Source organism: Ovis aries, chromosome 9 (genome assembly GCF_016772045.2).
Source record: "Ovis aries strain OAR_USU_Benz2616 breed Rambouillet chromosome 9, ARS-UI_Ramb_v3.0, whole genome shotgun sequence".
NCBI classification, from domain to species: domain Eukaryota; kingdom Metazoa; phylum Chordata; class Mammalia; order Artiodactyla; family Bovidae; genus Ovis; species Ovis aries.
The window spans coordinates 13,197,097-13,213,574 of NC_056062.1; the positions used below are offsets into that span (position 1 = coordinate 13,197,097).

The 16,478-nt window shown below is 52.6% G+C and overlaps 1 protein-coding gene across 4 annotated transcripts; it reads right to left on the bottom strand.

Annotated features, from left to right (window-relative positions):
- Positions 1-1,730: 1,730 nt before the first annotated feature.
- ZNF250 (zinc finger protein 250) lies at positions 1,731-16,042 on the bottom strand. 4 transcript variants are annotated; one of them, XM_060393586.1, is made up of 7 exons: positions 15,990-16,042; positions 13,363-13,470; positions 12,132-12,197; positions 10,081-10,174; positions 9,744-9,870; positions 9,540-9,653; positions 1,731-7,495 (listed from the first exon to the last, which is right to left on the bottom strand). In XM_060393586.1, the coding sequence occupies exons 4-7, from the start codon at positions 10,123-10,125 to the stop codon at positions 6,171-6,173; spliced, it is 1,611 nt and encodes a 536-aa protein (XP_060249569.1). In that variant the 5' UTR covers positions 10,126-10,174; positions 12,132-12,197; positions 13,363-13,470; positions 15,990-16,042; the 3' UTR covers positions 1,731-6,170. The 4 variants fall into 4 exon arrangements, with proteins under 4 accessions (XP_060249569.1, XP_060249568.1, XP_027828612.2 ...); XM_060393585.1 differs by lacking the exon at positions 12,132-12,197; XM_027972811.3 differs by lacking the exons at positions 12,132-12,197; positions 13,363-13,470.
- Between the last annotated feature and the right edge of the window lie 436 nt (positions 16,043-16,478).

The following is a 16,478-nucleotide window of genomic DNA, read 5'->3' on the forward strand; positions in this document are numbered from 1 at the left end:
CCTGGCCTCCAAGGAGATCAAACCAGTAAATCGTAAAGGAAATTAACCTTGAATATTCATTGGAACGACTGATGTTGAAGCTGAAACTCCAATACTTTGGCCACCTGGTGCAAAGAACTGACTCATTGAAAAAGACCTTGATGCTGAGAAAGATTGAAGGCAGGAGAAGGAGACAACAGAGGGTGAGATGGTCAGATGGCATCACCAACTCAATGGATATGAGTTTGAGCAAATCCAGGAGATAGTGAAGGACAGGGAAGCCTAGCATGCTGCAGTCCATGGAGTCGCAGAGAGCTGGACACAGCTGAGCAACTGAACAACAAGCCACGAAGTCAATGGTATTTTGTTACAGCAGCCTCAACAGACTCTGACACCCGAAAGAATTGAAAACTACTCATATAAGCATTGATGAGCACGTAAGCACATGTATAAGCATATTCACAGCAGCAACATACACAATAGCTGAAAGATAAGACACCATAAATGTCTATCAATAGATGAACAGACAAACAACTTTTGTTATATAATACAGTGGAACATTATTCAACCATAAAAAGGAGTGAAAGAGTAAGACAGATACAAAAGGTCACATCATGTTTTATTCCATTTATATAAAATATCCAGAATAGATAAAATCCATAGAGACAGAATGTAGATTAGTATTTGCAAGGGGCTGAAGGGAGGGAATATTGGAAAGAAACTACTTAATGAGGAAGATGTTTTACTTCAGAGTGATTGAAATGTTTTAGAACTAGAGAGAAGTGATGGTTGCCCAACAATGTAACTGTTTAAATGGCACCGCTTTGTGTCCTTTAACATGGATAACTTTGTTATATAAGTTTCACCTCAACAAGTATCAAAAGAGACTCCAAAGTGGTATTCCTGTGTGTCATAATGAAATGACAGTTAAGAAGCAGGTAGATCTGAGCAATGCAGGGCTATGTGGCCACGGATGTTGCTGGCACCCCACCTGAACGCTTTTCCCCCTACCTGCTTCGAGTGTTGAACTCATAGCTGCCTTTTTCCCAGAGACCTGCCCTTGCTAAAACAGGAGCCACTTTAACCTGGACACTACAAGTCATCCCTTCCACCTCTTCCTCTTCACACACTTTGCTAACTGGCACAAAAATCCCCCTGGTGGGAAGATCAACCCTGCAGGACAGTCTGCCCTCCAGAGCTCCCTTAGGGAGAGGCAGGCTGAAGCTAGTCCCTAGCAGAGACAGAGAACTGCCCCAATAATTCATCTGAACAAGATTTGTTGACTCTTTGTTTCTACGGGAACTGATGCAAAATGGTTATGGAAGTGCAACACTGATGGTGAATTTTATGGTATCTGAATCATATCTCAATGAAGCCATTATTTTTTAAAAATACATTATTAATTTATAATAATGGTTTTTTTTAATTGTTGTTCTTGTTTTAAGGGTCCATCTCACCAGGGTAAACATTCCTGAATTCCCTAGTCAGGTTGTTTCTTAAGTTGAAATTGTAAGCATCAATAATTTAAAGGGTAAAAATGTTTGTTCTTGACTCCCAAAAACCCATTCTTTTAAAACCCTAAATTCCACTGAAATGATCTCTGTGACAATAAACGAAGTTAACCTCGTCAACCCCTGCTTGACAAATACGGCTGTCTCCCCCCATTAACGTGGCTTGTTGATATACTCATTCTCTCGGGACTTCTTGCCTAAAAAAACCCATACCCACAAAGCAGGCACATCGACTCAATATTTACGTAATTCAACCTTTATTATAAATTTTAAAAAATTTTTAATGGAAATGATGTACAAGATGATCATAAAAGCATTCTAGTGAGCGACAAGTCCTGGAGATAAATGGAAAAGGCAGCATCACAGCTCTTAGCAGCCCTTGCCACCCAAGGAGGTACAGTGTCCACACTAGTCCTCAGAAAGATGAAGAAAGGCTTCCTACATTGAAATATGGGTTTTTAAAAGAAGTTTTCCTAAAGTCAAATTCTTATGATGCAAATGCCTTGCGATGTGCCTTCACCATGGCTTGATGTTCACCATGATGTTTGTATATTCCTGTGTATGGCCAGACCAGCAAACTTTCACTAGCAAACTCGGGCCTGTGATCTTGGCCTTGCTGTGCATCAATGTACTGGCCGTATCCAGAAGAGCTCTAGAAAAACTTATGGAACAAACAGCTCTCTGCTCAAAATCATTTTTTTTTAATGACTGGCTTTGTTGAGATTAAAAAGGAAAAAGTCAGGAATTAGAAACCAACCCCTTGGTGGAAATGCAATGAATAGGCCCTGACATCAGCTCACAGAGGGGGAGAAATAAGACACCTAAATATCCTTTTAAAATATTCTGATTCTCTTTACTGTCCCACAGGCCTGGAGGGTCCATCTCTAATCTGGCTTCAGGGTCTGGTATGGGCCTTACACCTGTTAGTGGCATGTTCTGACCCTGACCCACAGGGGAGGGAACCATGCGGAAGGATCAAGTTTCACGGGCCACGGAAATTTGGTGGGGCGGGGGGGGCGGCGGGCAGTGCAAATGGGACAGCTGGGTTTGTAGGAGGTATGGCAGGGGGAGGCCTGGAAGCCTGTCTCAACCGAGAGCTGAAGGATTATCAAGGGAGGGGTCTTCTGAACTGCCCCTCACCACCAGGTGGGCCATGGAGAGCCCTCCTGTGGCTCAGGAGGGAGAAGGGCTCTGGACGTGGTCACGCTGCTTTGTCTGGCATATCCTCCTCCTTCTGCTCCAAGTCAACGTTCTGTGAACAAGGAGGTGAGGCCTGGCCTTGCCTGTACCCAGCTGTAGCTCTGACACCTCTAGGGGCCATGCCCACGAGCATGTTCTGCCTGCTGTCCGTCTACCAGCTTATGTACTGCACCCTATGGAGAGAACCCATTTTCTCTATGCCACCTGACATTTGTGCCGAACCTACCTCAAGCTCCTGCAAAACCTTGTCCAGGAGGTCCCGGGAGTTCTATTCATAAGACACAGCTAGCTGAATTGCATCATTGAAGAGCTGGAGTGGTGGGAAGGAAAATAAGGCTATGGGCACCAGTGGCTGGGACTCTTGCCTGCCCTGTACCCGCTGGCCCATCGTAATCATTTGTCCACACAATACTCCACCCTAAAATCATCACCTTTCCCCCGTCCCCTGACTCCATGCTGGTCAATATGCCTTTTCTTTCCAATACCTGACCCAAACCATCACCTCCCCTACTGTCGACACCCACAATCATCCCTTCCTGTCACAACGCGCTCACCAGGGCCCCCCAGCAGTGCCGTGCTCACCAACAGCCCTGCAGTCAGCCACTTCTCCACCACTTCCCCAGAAACATCAGCACCAGGCCTTCCCCTCCTCACTAGACTGTCTCTGCAGTCTCCGATCACCTTCACAACATTGGTACCGTCAGCAGCTGAGACCAAGTATAGGAGCAGGGAGAACTTCCTGGCAAAACTGAAGCTTTTTGGGGTCACCTTCATGTCTGCTGTAGATAGAAGGTAGGACATTGGCCTGTCTACCAAGGAAAGAAAGTTTTGAAGAGTAGGTCACCATTCTAGGAATGGAGGTCCCCATTCTAGGAAGTGGGACAATGAGGGACAATCAGCAGACATCTCATAGAAAGAGCTCATTTAACTGGGATCTGTGTCTCAAGGAGGCAGTTGGCTCATGTGGATCTTACTGGATGGGGAGTTTTGGCAAGCAGACAGTTCTTCTTCTATATTGGGAAGAACAGCTCACGGATGGTTCAACGGCCCAGGAAAGGAGGACACGTGTGATGGTGGGTCCCCCATGAATTGCTGGCACCCAGATGTAAAAAGCAAAGACACAGATGTCAAAGCAGATATTACTTTGCCGACAAAGGTCTGTCTAGTCAAAGCTATGGATTTTCCAGTGGTCACATATGGATGTGAGCTGGACCATAAAGAAAGCTGAGCGCCAAAGAATTGATGCTTTTGAACTGTGGTGTTGGAAAAGACTCTTGAGTCCCTTGGACTCCAAGGAGATCAAACCAGCCCAATTTCCTAAAGGAAATCAGTCCTGAATATTCATTGGAGGGACTGATGCTGAAGCTCCAATACTTCGGCCACCTGACACGAAGAACTGATTCATTGGAAAAGACTCTGATGCTGGGAAAGAGTGAAGGCAGGAGGAGAAGGGGTGACAGAGAAGGAGACGGCTGATGGCATTACCGACTCAATGGATATGAGTCTGAGCAAGCTCTAGGAGTTGGTGATGGACAGGGAAGCCTGGCGTGCTGCAGTCCATGGGGTTAGTTGGACACGACTGAGCGACTGAACTGGACTGAGATGCAGGGCCGCCACAGTGCAGGGGATCTCTGGCCTGTACCCGGTGCTCAGGTTCTTTCGCAAATTCCCTTTGCACATCAAATACCTGCGATCAGCAGAGGAAAGGAGAGAGCCCAAGTGCATCAGTGTCTCTGCACACCATCCCCAGGCGTCATACATACACACAAGCAGGCAAACACCGGCTTGGGAACTCAGACCACAGACCACTCTGGGCTGCAGCTCCTGTATCCACAAAGCCTATGCCATGCCCACCCATCTCAGAGAATTACTCTAGAACCTTCATCTAGTCACCAAATTTACCAACTTTAACCAAACTGTATCATTTTACTTGTTGCACCATTTACTTACTGATTAAGTCTGTAACAAACTGCAAGCTTTTGGTTTTTTCTAATTATTGTCTAAACTTTGTTTAAAAGCTCCTTTATGATAACTTTAAATATTTCTAGAATTTCCTTTCAGTTATTTTGATTTACCTTTAATTATAAACTTTTAAATTTATATTTTAAACTTTAAAAAGTAATTTTTGCCTTTTATTATTCTGCAGCTTATCATAATTTTATGAACTGTTTACAATTTATACTTTTTACCTATTCTAAAAATATCAGCAAGAAGCATGAACACTGTGACTAGCTCTAAGGGACGTTTTCATCTTCACCAGTGACTGCTATGGACTTCAGGATCAACACTCTACTGCTTAATTTTTCCTGAGGTGATGATGCTCTCAACATCAAGGGAAAAAAAAATTATCAGAAATAATGAACAGGGGCTTTTGGTGGTCCAGTGCTTAAGACTCAGTGTTCCCAGTGCAGGGGACACAGCCTCGATCCCTGGTCGAGGAACTAAGATCCCACATGCTGCATTGCTTGGCCAAAAAACAAAACTTATAAATAAACTAGATTTATCACAGTATATGACAATGGACACTAGACTCTCTTGGAACTAGAAGTAAAAAATGAAGAAAACCCTTCATCATAGAAATAGAAATATTAGAAATAGTAAACACAAAGCTATTTGAGAATTTTGTTTTAGAAGTGTGCACCAAAGACTTTTTTAGTAACATTTCTGGGAAACATCATAATGTGTAAAAAAAGAGGCACCCAGGTGGTACAGCAGCTGTGAGGTCTGGGCTCTGAGTACAAAGTCCTAAGCCCACATGGGCCCCGAAGCCCAAGACATCCTATGAATCTGCAAAGGTTTCAGGGGAAAGATCCATTTTTGAGTTGAATTTTCACTAATAAGTTAGGACATCCCTTCTGATCTTAAATAAAATTAAAGGACCGGATGAAGGGTTTTCTAAATTTATATCATTTCTCACTAATTAACCTTTAGATCATTTTCATAGAAAACAAGTAGTTCCACACAGTTAGGATTTTCAGCCACATTACATGATGACACTTGGTAACAATATTTTTAATACCATTTTTCTACACAGTACTTTACTGTTTAACAGAATACTGAAAATATAGTCCAACATCCCAATTTTAAGTGCAATAATCAGAACCACCATTGTATTTAGGAAAGGCATATAATATTCTAAGAAAAAAAACCTTTATTTGGAGCATGAGGAAGTTTTGCTGGGACAGTGGTCCTTATGCTGAAACTTCCTTTAGTTTCTCATTTCTAACAAACTAACGTTAATAATGAATAGTAGCTGTCTTTACCAAAACTCATTACATTGTGAGACTACTCTGCGACGTAACTTCAAGACGGTGAGAGAAGCAAATGAGGTGTCCTCTGAAGTTCTTACAGAGACGCTTCGGTGTTGCCCGTGAGTTCCTCGGTGACACTGGGTGTCACTGGCAGCGGCTTCGCCCGGACCGGAGGCTTCCCAGGGCTGGGAGCCCGAGCTCCCAAGTGTGGCTTCACGTACAGGCAAGGTCACAGCTTCCTGTGCACCTTCTGGTGCTGGATGAGGTGGCCGTGCTGGTTGAAGGCGCGGCCGCACTCCGCACACTCGTACGGCCTCTCGCCCGTGTGGATGCGCTGGTGCTGCACGAGCACCGAGTACTGGCTGAAGGCCTTGCCGCAGCGGCTGCACTCGTACGGCCTCTCGCCCGTGTGGGTCCTCAGGTGCACGATCAGCGTGGCCTTCAAGCTAAAGGCCTTGCCACACTGTGCGCAGCGGAAGGGCCGCTCGCCGGTGTGGACCCGCTGGTGCTGGACCAGGGACCTGCGGGCGCTGAAGGCGTGGCCGCACTCGCTGCACACGTAGGGCTTCTCGCCGGTGTGGACCCGCTGGTGCTGGGTCAAGTGGGAGTGCTGCACGAAGGCCTTGCCGCAGGCGTAGCAGCCATACGGCTTCTCCTCCGTGTGGATGCGCTCATGGTTCAGGAGGGTGGAGCGGTGCCGGAAGGCTTTGCCACACTCGCCACACTCGTACGGCTTCTCGCCAGTGTGCACGCTGTGATGCTGGATGAGGACGGAGCGGTCACTGAACGCGCGGCCACACTCGCCGCAGGCGTAGGGCTTCTCCCCGGTGTGCACCCGCTGGTGCTGGAGCAGGGTCCTCTTCACGCTGAAGGCGCGACCACACTCTGCACACTCGTGAGGCTTCTCCCCCGTGTGCACCCGCCGGTGGCTGCGCAGCACGGTGCTGTGGTTGAAGGCCTTGCCGCACACACCGCACACGTACGGCCGCTCGCCAGTGTGGATGCGCTGGTGCTGCAGGAGGTGCGAGAGCTGCGTGAAGGCCTTGCGGCACTCGAGACACTCGTGTGGCTTCTCCCCTGTGTGTATCTTGTGATGCTGAGCGAGATCCGAACTCACTCGAAAGGCCTTTCCACACTCGTGGCACGCGTAGGGCTTCTCGCCCGTGTGGATCCTCTTGTGCTTGCTGAGCACCGAGCTCTGGCTGAAGGCCTTGCCACACACACCGCACACATAGGGCCTCTCCCCAGTATGCGTCCTCTGGTGCTGCAGCAGGTGGGAGCTCCGCCCAAAGCACTTCCCGCACTCCACGCACCGGTAGGGCCTCTCCCCGCCAGGAACGGCCGGGCGCTGGGCGACCGGCGCGCTGGGGCTCACAGCCTGGCCTTCAGGGGGGCCGGCAGGGCTGGGACTCAGCCGGAAACTCTGCTCAGGTTCGTAACTTCCCGGATCACTCCACTCGGCAGGCGTTTTCCTCAGAATCATTGATATCTCCTCTGAAGTGAGCGGCCTCAGGCTGGAGTCTGCGTTCTGGTCCTGATCCTTGTGCTCACATCCTGAAACAAAACCCAAAGCAAAGGGAGCGTGTTCACCCGCTCTGAGACTGCAGAGTACATTCCACCCTGCAGGTGCTTCACTGGTACAGGGCGGCCTCGGGTGCCCACGGCTAGAAGTCGCCAGCGGGTGACAAACAGGAAAGGTGCCCACCTGACAGTGTGGCTGGAGAATGGCCAGGTCCGATCCGAGAGCCTGGGAGGGGCACATGCGGTCACAGCCGCAGCCCTGCCCTCCCTGGAGGATCCAGAGGCCATCAGAGGCGGAACCAAGGCAGGACTACACCTGTTACTGTGCGGGGCAAGGAGGGGGCTGCGGGAGCGAAGCGCGAGCTCCTGAGAGCCCGTCCTGCAGGTTCCCACCTGGGGAACACGACGGGGCCTGCAGGTGGCAGTGAGGATGGCCGAGAAGGCAGGGGTGTCCCTACTCTCAGGTCAGGGGCACTGCAGGTTGAGCGGGGGGAGCAGGGTATGCTGAGGATGGCAGACTGTAAACCTTGAAGACAGAGCCACTGAATTGACAAGACGTCACCAGGAAACAGGACTGTCCCAGGAGGACTGGCTACTCAGAACGACGCTCATCCAGGGTACTCGACAGGCGGGCAGGGCTGTGACAGCAGGGGACGGGGACGGGGCAGAGCCAGTCCTCCCAGGCCCATCTCAGCAACGCCTCTGCTGCTTCCTCCAGTTCCCACAAGGCCTGGTTGGGGACAGTGTTAAAACGGTCCTTGAGGGATGTCCTAGAGCGAGAAGCCCAGCAGGCAGAGCAAGACCCGAGGGGGGAGACAGCCAATGAGAGCTGGGCCTTCTCAGTCCAGGGGATCCATGTTCTGCCTCATGGCCAAGACCCAGAAGCCCTCCCTACCTGATTGTGGGGGGTTAGGGTCTCTCTGGGGTTTCTTATTAGGAAGCATACTGAATGGCAACCGGCCACATTCACTGGATTTTGCTTTTTCTGTAACAGGGATATTTTCAAGTCCTATCAATTTTCCCTTTTTTTGGTGGTAACAGCATTACTGAGATGTAAACTTCATTGTTGAATTCATTCAGAACTTAGGACAGGTACTGTGCGATGGACTTCCTCAAACCCCAACAAGAGCCCCTGAAAAATAGCAGGCTCCAAAACCAAGCAGTCCCTACACCAGGAAAGGCACTTCCAAGACGGACTCTGCCTGAAGCATCTGTAGGGGTCTGTGCCTAGGACGTCAACATGTTCTTGTTTGCATTTTTTTTAATATAATTTATTTCATTTTTGGCTGCGGTGGGTCTTCACTGCGGTGACAGCTTTTCTCTAGCTTCAGTGAGCGGGGTGACTCTCGAGTTGTGATATGCAGGCTTCTTACTGCGGTGGCTTCCCTTGCGGTAAAGCACGAGCTCTAGGCATGCAGGCTCTAGCGCTTGTGGCTCGTGGGCCAAGTAGCTGTGGCTCCCGGACTAAAGCAGACTCAGCAGTTGTGCCACATGGGCTTGGCACAGCACATGGGATCTTCTCGGCCCAGGGATCAAACCTGTGACCCCTGCACTGGCAGGCGGATTCTCAATCACTGGGCCACCAAGGAGGTCCTGATCAGTCTTCTCACATATAGACAATATCATGAACTACAAGCAATGCTTTTCCTCTTTCTTTCCAATTCTTACAGCTTTACTTGTGCTATTGTGTCTGGTCTTGCCAAATTTTGGGTGGAACCCCCAAGCTGTGGACAGTGGGCTCCTTTGTCTCACGGCAAACAGCTCTAACCACACTAAGAGTCAGGTTAAGAAACTTCCCTTTCATACTTAGGTGCTTCCTTCTTCCCAAAACCAGCCCATGTCCCTCAACCTCTGATGTCCATTCAGAGCAGGGACCTGTCAGGGGCCTGGCAGCCACATGTGCTCACCTTGCCTCAAGGCATCCAACCCACACCCAGCTGCACTTACCTCCCTGCCCAGTCCCTGCACTGGGCCTCTGCCTGCTGCCCACTTACCCGCAGGAGTCCCTGCCAGGTCAGACCCCAGGAGCACCCGCAGGTGCACAGCCCTTAGTGCACAGAGGCCACTCCGAGCTCACCTGAGCGGCTGATGCCCCAGCCCCTGAGCTGCTCGTTGCCCTGCTTGTCCAGGACCCACGGCTCCTCTCCTCGCTCCAGCTGGGAGATCACCTCGGGCTTGGATCCTGGAATTCCTGCTCATGGGAAGGGAAGTCCTTTCATCTGTACAATATCCACAAGCACCCTCACCGCGCCCCCCTCCCAAGGCCTGCAGGGGGCCTTACCCACAGAGACCACATTCCCATAGGTCTCCATCATCACGTGTCGGTAGAGGCCACGCTGGGCAGGGCCCAGACGGTCCCACTCATCCTGGGAGAGGAACACAGCCACGTCCTCGAAGGTCACCTTGGCCTGGAACAACAGGGGGGGCTGCAGGTTGGACTCACAGTCCATGTCCCAGACAAGGAGGGTGCAAGCAGGGTGGGCTATGGACGGGGTGGGGGGCAACAGGAAGGAGCCACAGTGTTCAAAATGCAGTGATGCTCAAGATGCCACCAGGCCCCTGGGAGTGGGAGGATGTGAGGATGGCAGGGGCGCCGCAAAGGCCTTTGGGCTACTCACCTGAGGCACCGCTGGTGGCGGCAGGAGCCGGGCCGCTGCCATCATCTGGGCCGTGGCACGTCGAAGGGAGACGGTATCGGAGAAGCGTGTAGGGCTGAGGAAGAGGAAGGAGCATATGAGGGCCCCAGGATGGTCCCATCCAAGACGCCTGGGGATGCCATGCACCCCAAGGGCCGTTGGGCTGCCCAGTTTACCAGGCATGGCCTGCAGCACACACACAGGGCTGGGTGAGCGCATCATGGTGAGGGGGAAACACCAGGCCTGACTGCCTCCAGAGACAACCCCCATGAGGAGAGGCTGCACTTGTGGTGTGGGGACCACAACCCTCCTGTGGACCCGCTGATGCCCTGGGCATGCCTGGTCCTGCCTGGCGGCTCCAGTGGGAGCCCGGTTCTGGTGGATGCAACCAGAGGGACCCTGAGATTCGGTCTGAGCACCTGATGGGGAGGCCTGGGGCTGGGCAGGCTCTGGGAACACTGGGGCAAGCACTGCTAAGGCGTGCGCCACACCCACCCCGCCAGACAGAAGGGGGCACAAGCCCAGCAGGCCCATCACCCGGAAAAAATGAAAGGAGTGGATAAAGTTAGCTTAGAATTCATCTGAAACACTGATGTTGGACAAACAGGCATGAGGGTGCCACCAGGCATGAAGAACTGGAAACAACGGGGCTGGTCCCGCCTCACCAGCTCTCAGAACCAACAGCGGGGGAGCCGCTGCCTCCTGAGGCTACTCCAGTGCCCACACCCCCTAGAAGAGCTGCCCACACCTGTCATCTCTCATGGACAGTCATCCTCCCTATGGCCTAATCCAGCCACTCCCTCAGGTGGCCCGTCCCCTCCATCCCAAGTGGCCCCTGTCAGGGTCTCCTCTGACCTCCATATGACCAACTCCTTGTCTGCTGTCAGCGGTGGATAACCCCAGTCTCCAGCAAGTCAGTCACGGCAGGCACCCCTGTCCACCCTAACCAGCACAAGATACTGCCTCCCTGAACCATGCAGCTCTGGTCCTCTGGGAACCCAAAGGAGGTAGACAGTCATTTTCACGATGACCTGACCACACCTGGGCAGGATCTAACAATGAGCCCCCATAGGGACCCCATTCGCGGGTTCCCGGTTGGGTGCTGGCAGTCAGCACAGCTAATCTAGGAGCTACTGGATCATTCAGCCCGAAGCCTCCAGCCAGGCCGGCTCCTGCCCGAGCCCGTGTCTGTAACCTGAGCTGCTTCCGCCCCACAGGCCTGAACGTCCAGGAGCACAGGGCTCCTGTTGGTGCGCTAAGCTGGCAACCCCCTTCCGCTCCAGCTGGCCATCTCCTCATGGGTGTCCTCTAGCACCTCAGACACTTAACATCCAGCCCCGACACCCACCCCCTCCCCAGGCCTGGCCTGCCCCTGGTCTGGCACCTGCATTCGATCCAGTCGGCGTCCTGCTCACCCTCTCACGCCCACTGGATCCGCCCTCCAGTGCCAGCACAGTCCTGCCCCGCCCCCACGGGACGCAAGGCCCCGCCTCGGCTCCAGGCCCCGCCCCCACGGGACGCAGGGCCCCGCCTCAGCTCCAGGCCCCGCCCCCATGGGACGCAGGGCCCCGCCTCCGCTCCAGGCCCCGCCCCCACGGGACGCAGGGCCCCGCCTCGGCTCCAGGCCCCGCCCCCACGGGACGCAGGGCCCCGCCTCGGCTCCAAGCCCCGCCTCCGCTCCTGAGGCTGCTGAGAGCCCTTCTCTGAGGGCCCCTGCCCGCGGCCGGTTGCCTCCTGCCCCTCAGCTGGCGCTCAGGCATCACCCTCTCATTGAGACCGTTCCCGACCCACCTTGGGGGCCTCTGCCTCATCGTTCTCACACCCCCTGCCAGTCCCAGCGGAGCAGCCAGTGGCTCAAGCATGGCTGAACAAGTGTATGAAATTACAGGAGAAATGACTCCACACTCCACCCTTCAGAACAGCAACAAGTGCCGAAGGAGCAGCTACTCCAGCCGCAGTGGGGAAGTGGGGTTTCTGCTAGCTCTCCCTCAGGTGAGAAAGTCACCTGGCCTATTTAGGTGCAGCAGACATACCTCTGGGCAATGCACGCCTTTCTCCGATGGACTTGAAACCAGAAGGGAAGGGGACTGAGCACAACCCTTAGAGATGAGACATAAACTGGTTAGAACCAACTAGGCCCAAGATGGCGGAAGGCTTCCCTTCCAGTGGAGGCTGAGCCTCATTATATGCTCACTGCAATACATGAGCTAAATGACAACACACCCACAGTCCCCACAGTTCCAAGGCCAGATGACCAGAAAGTGAAAAGTGGGCAGTGGCCCAATTCCTGAATTCCTGGAAGCCCCTGGCCCTCCCTGAAATAGTTGGATTAATCCTCCTATTCAGCAGCCTATGAAACTACACAGCCCATAGAAACTAACCACCTTACATTTCAGGGCATTTTGAGACAGACACCATTCTGTCTAAGGAATGTGTATCTCTCTAAATAAATCCACTTCTCACCTATCACTTTGCATCCTGCTGTGAATTCCTTTTGCACTGAAAGACACAGAACCTGAGCTTCAGTAAGTCCTGAGCAAAGGTGTGTGGTTTCAATTAAGAGACAGTGGGTTCGAGTCTCAGCTCGTGAGTTCGAATCCCACATGAATTGTGTGGTTTCAGAACAGACTCCAAGATAGTGCTGCCGCCAGATCCACCAGTCTTTCTCCCCACCAGTCCCGCACCCACGAAGACCAAGATCCAGGCTGCGCCAAGCGGCCAGACAAGTCAGCGAAAGAACAGGATATGGAAGTGTTCACGATGCTCCTGTTGCACAACAATGACCCTAGGACCACGAGGGGATGTGAGCCCTTGTCCACAGCAGTAGGCACACCAGACTGAGATGACACAGCTCCTCTGAGGGCCTCCGGAGGACAGCAAGGTTCAAGAGAGCATGTAACTCAAGTGTCACCTCATCTGATGAGATTAACTCAAACCCCCGGGCAATTGTTTGAGGCACTGGAGGGGCAGAGAAGGGGACAAGATTCCCACCCAGTGAATTCCAGAGAAACATGAAAACAGAAAGTGGAAGAGCTCTACCCAGGATGACCTCTAAGTACTGAAGGAAAACAGTATATCATAAAGTATGCCTGTTGCTCTGCTCTGAATGTTTGTGCCTCCAAATGACCTAATGTTCAATGTTGGGGGGCAGGGGCGGTGCTCAGGTCTTGAGAGTGGAGTCCCCTTGATAAGAGCCCCCTCCCTCCACGTGAGGACGCAATGTCTGCAGCCAGGACGAGGGCTCCCGACTCTGCTGATCCTAACCTCAGATGTCTGGCCTCCACACTGTGAGAAATGACATTTGCTGTTTTACAGGCTGCCCGGTCTCCGGTGCTCTGTTATAGTAGCTCAAATGGAACAGGACTCTATATTCTGATAAAAGAGAAAGAAAACATGTAAAAGTGAAACGAACTAGTTTTTCCTTTTTCTTTACCTGTACTTTGGTAGATAAGGTCTGCGTCTCCTAGAACAAATCTGCGTGGAATGAAAAGACATGCAAAAACACTGCAGGCTGCTGACTGACACCACAGGGATGACAACGGAGCCACCCAGGCACTGAAGCTGGCTTTTACTCAGGGCCCATAGCTCAAGGCAACAGGAGTTCAGGGAGGAAGGGAGAGCAGGTAAGCAGGTCAAGTCCTGTTTAGATGGTCCCCGAAGTCGGAATTAACACCATGGAGGGTCAAACTGGCTCTGAGGGAAGCCATGCCACCCCCAACACAGAAACAAGTACAAAAAGCACCCGCCCAAGGGGTGCCCACAACAGTGACCCATCCACCCACGCCCCAGAGAATAACCCAAACCAAAGCAGAGCAGGCCAGCGTTCTCTGCAGCAGTGATCACACTGCAGTGAGACACTCTTCCAAGTGAGTTCTGGCTCGGGTGGTGACTAAGGCACAGGAACTGAAAACGGGGCTGCAGAGACGAGAGAGCTTAGGATTCAACGTTATTTTGTTCTGTAAGCTAAGCTTTAGTAACTTCTAGTTCTTGCTGGCGGAGAAGGCAATGGCACCCCACTCCAGCACTCTCGCCTGGAGAGTCCCATGGACGGAGGAGCCTGGTGGGCTGCAGTCCATGGGGTCGCTAAGAGTTGGACACGACTGAAGCAACTTAGCAGCAGCAGCTCTTGCTGGAACTACTGAAGATCTTCTTCCCAAAGACCCCGCCAACGGTGACAGGTGTGACAGGCACACTTGCAGTCCCTGGCCTGGGGTGGATAGCTCCAGGGTCTCCCCACTCTTCCTTACCATCCTCACCCCTAGGTTTTCCCACTGGAAGACCCGCTCCTCTTTCTTCATCTGCTCAAAGCCTGGCTCTCCAGGCTGGAAGCACCTTCCAAAGAGGCAGTTCTGATCCACCTGTAAGCCCAAACCACAACCCTACATGCTTCAGAGGTAAATGATCACAGACATGTATCCACACAGGTAGCTATTCTACACAGCAGCAACACGGAGTCAGAAAATATTCAGGGAAAACAGTTCTAGTCACAAACAGCAAGAAACAAGGTTAAAGTAAACCTTAAAAATGTTAATGCTGCCCCCTGTAACCACAAAGTGGTAGTGCAGAGAGCCAAGCAGTCCTGGACTAGAAAGGGCAGAGGAGGGCCATATCTATAAACAAACAAGATAGGCCAGGCATTAAAATCCTGAGGAAGACATTCCAGTAACCTCACTCAGACAACAGGTCTAAAATTAGTCCTCTGCACAAAGCTCAACCAATCTCCCAGAAAGCTAAGCAAAAGCAGAAATTAGCCTCTCCTCTGGGGTCCCAGTAGCCTGCCCTCACGCCTTGAGGGTGTACTATCCTTTATTTGCTGAATAAAACTGAGCTGTAACTAAGCTTTAAAAAAGAACAGAAATTAAAGGAGATCATTTCATATCATATACTGAAAAGCACACAGCTAATGAATGAAAAAGAGCTAAATTTTAAAATTATATGATAAAAAGAACCTGAATAAACTCTGGGGAGCAGAAACCCACAGATGTGCATGAAAATCAAAACCTTTTCACATCAAAACAACACAAATGCCAGAAATGGACCCAAGACTTGGGAGAATTTAACACTGGACAAAGGTGGTTTTCCAAATCAACGGCGAAATGAGTTATTCAGTAGTGCCAGAAATACCTGGGTTTAGGGAAAACACTGAAGCTGGATTTCCAACTTTCCCCACATCAAAATGATTCCAGATGGAGCCAACGTTTCACAAGTACCAGAGAAAACGAGTTTATTTTAGAACTAAACTTGGAGTAGGGAAAGCCCTTTAAGACACAGCACAAAGCCAAAAGCCTCGAGGGTAAATATTTGACCACTGAACACTCGAAATCTTCCATCTTAGAACAAAACATCACAACCGGAGTCAGATGATAGTCTGAGAAGAAAGTCTTCGATACACCCGTTAGAGAACCAAGCTGATCAGAACGGAAACGCCAGGCAGCGCACACCGAGGGTCCGGCTTCCCGGCCCCGAAGCGTCGCGCTGGGCAGGCGCCCGCGGACCCCGGGAATGGCTGCTCGCGCTCACGAAAGGGGCTTTCATAAATAACCGAGAGACGAGCCTCGATAAAAATGGAGGCGGGAGTGGACTCGGGACGAAGCACTCTCCCCGGAGAGATGCCGATGGCGATCCCGGTGGAATGAGTGTTCGCGCCCCCGGCCCGCACCCGGGCCCCGCGCGAGGCCGGAGCTCCGGGCGCCGCCGAGTACCGGCGGCGTAGGGCTCGCCGTTCGCGGGAGCGGGGAGGGCCCAGGGGAGGCGAGAGCGGGGTAGGGGCTCGGAGTGGGCAGGGAAAGGCAAGGGAAGCTCGCGGGCAGCACCCGATCGCGTGGAGGGTCCTGGCCCCCCAACCCGGCGCGCGGGTAGAGGGTGCAGATGCAGCCCGCGCCCCGACTCACCGTCCCCGCAGCTGCCTCATCCGCAGGGGTGGCCGCCCGCACCGCACTCAGACAAAGGGGGCGCCCCGCCCCGTCTGCGCATCCGCCAATCGCAGGGCGCCCCGCCCCCAAGGGCCCCGCCCACGCCTCCCAGGCCGCCACTCCTAGGGCGCGACACTTCCCAGTCCGCCTTGGGCCCCGCCCTCCCGCCCTCCCCGCCCTGAGCCTTTCTCCTGACGGACGCACTCTCCAGAGCCACCGAGAGACGCAGCCTCCACCGCGCCTAGATAGGCCACGCCGCGTCCGGGTCTCCTACAGGCTGCACATCCGGCGGCCTCGCGGAAGCTTCTGCGGGTACCTCGTACCTCTGGCTCTGCGGGCGCAGCCCGAGCCCGAGTCGGGTGGATCCTCGCCCTGTTGCCTCCAGATGTCACACCTGCCGAGGCGGGGCCTGGCGCTGGCTGGCGGTGGTCGTCTTGTGTGGCGGCGACCTCCTCCCCGTCCCCCTAC

What these genes read in the sequence shown, in the direction of transcription:
- ZNF250 (XM_027972808.3), bottom strand. Translation starts at nt 10,632, where the DNA reads ATGGGCCTGCTGGGCTTGTGCCCCCTTCTGTCTGGCGGGGTGGGTGTG. An exon ending in TGGGAATGTGGTCTCTGTGG is followed by an intron (nt 9,654 to 9,743) that starts GTAAGGCCCCCT and finishes TCCCATGAGCAG; the next exon opens with GAATTCCAGGATCCAAGCCC. An exon ending in CTGGGGCATCAGCCGCTCAG is followed by an intron (nt 7,496 to 9,539) that starts GTGAGCTCGGAG and finishes GTTTTGTTTCAG; the next exon opens with GATGTGAGCACAAGGATCAG.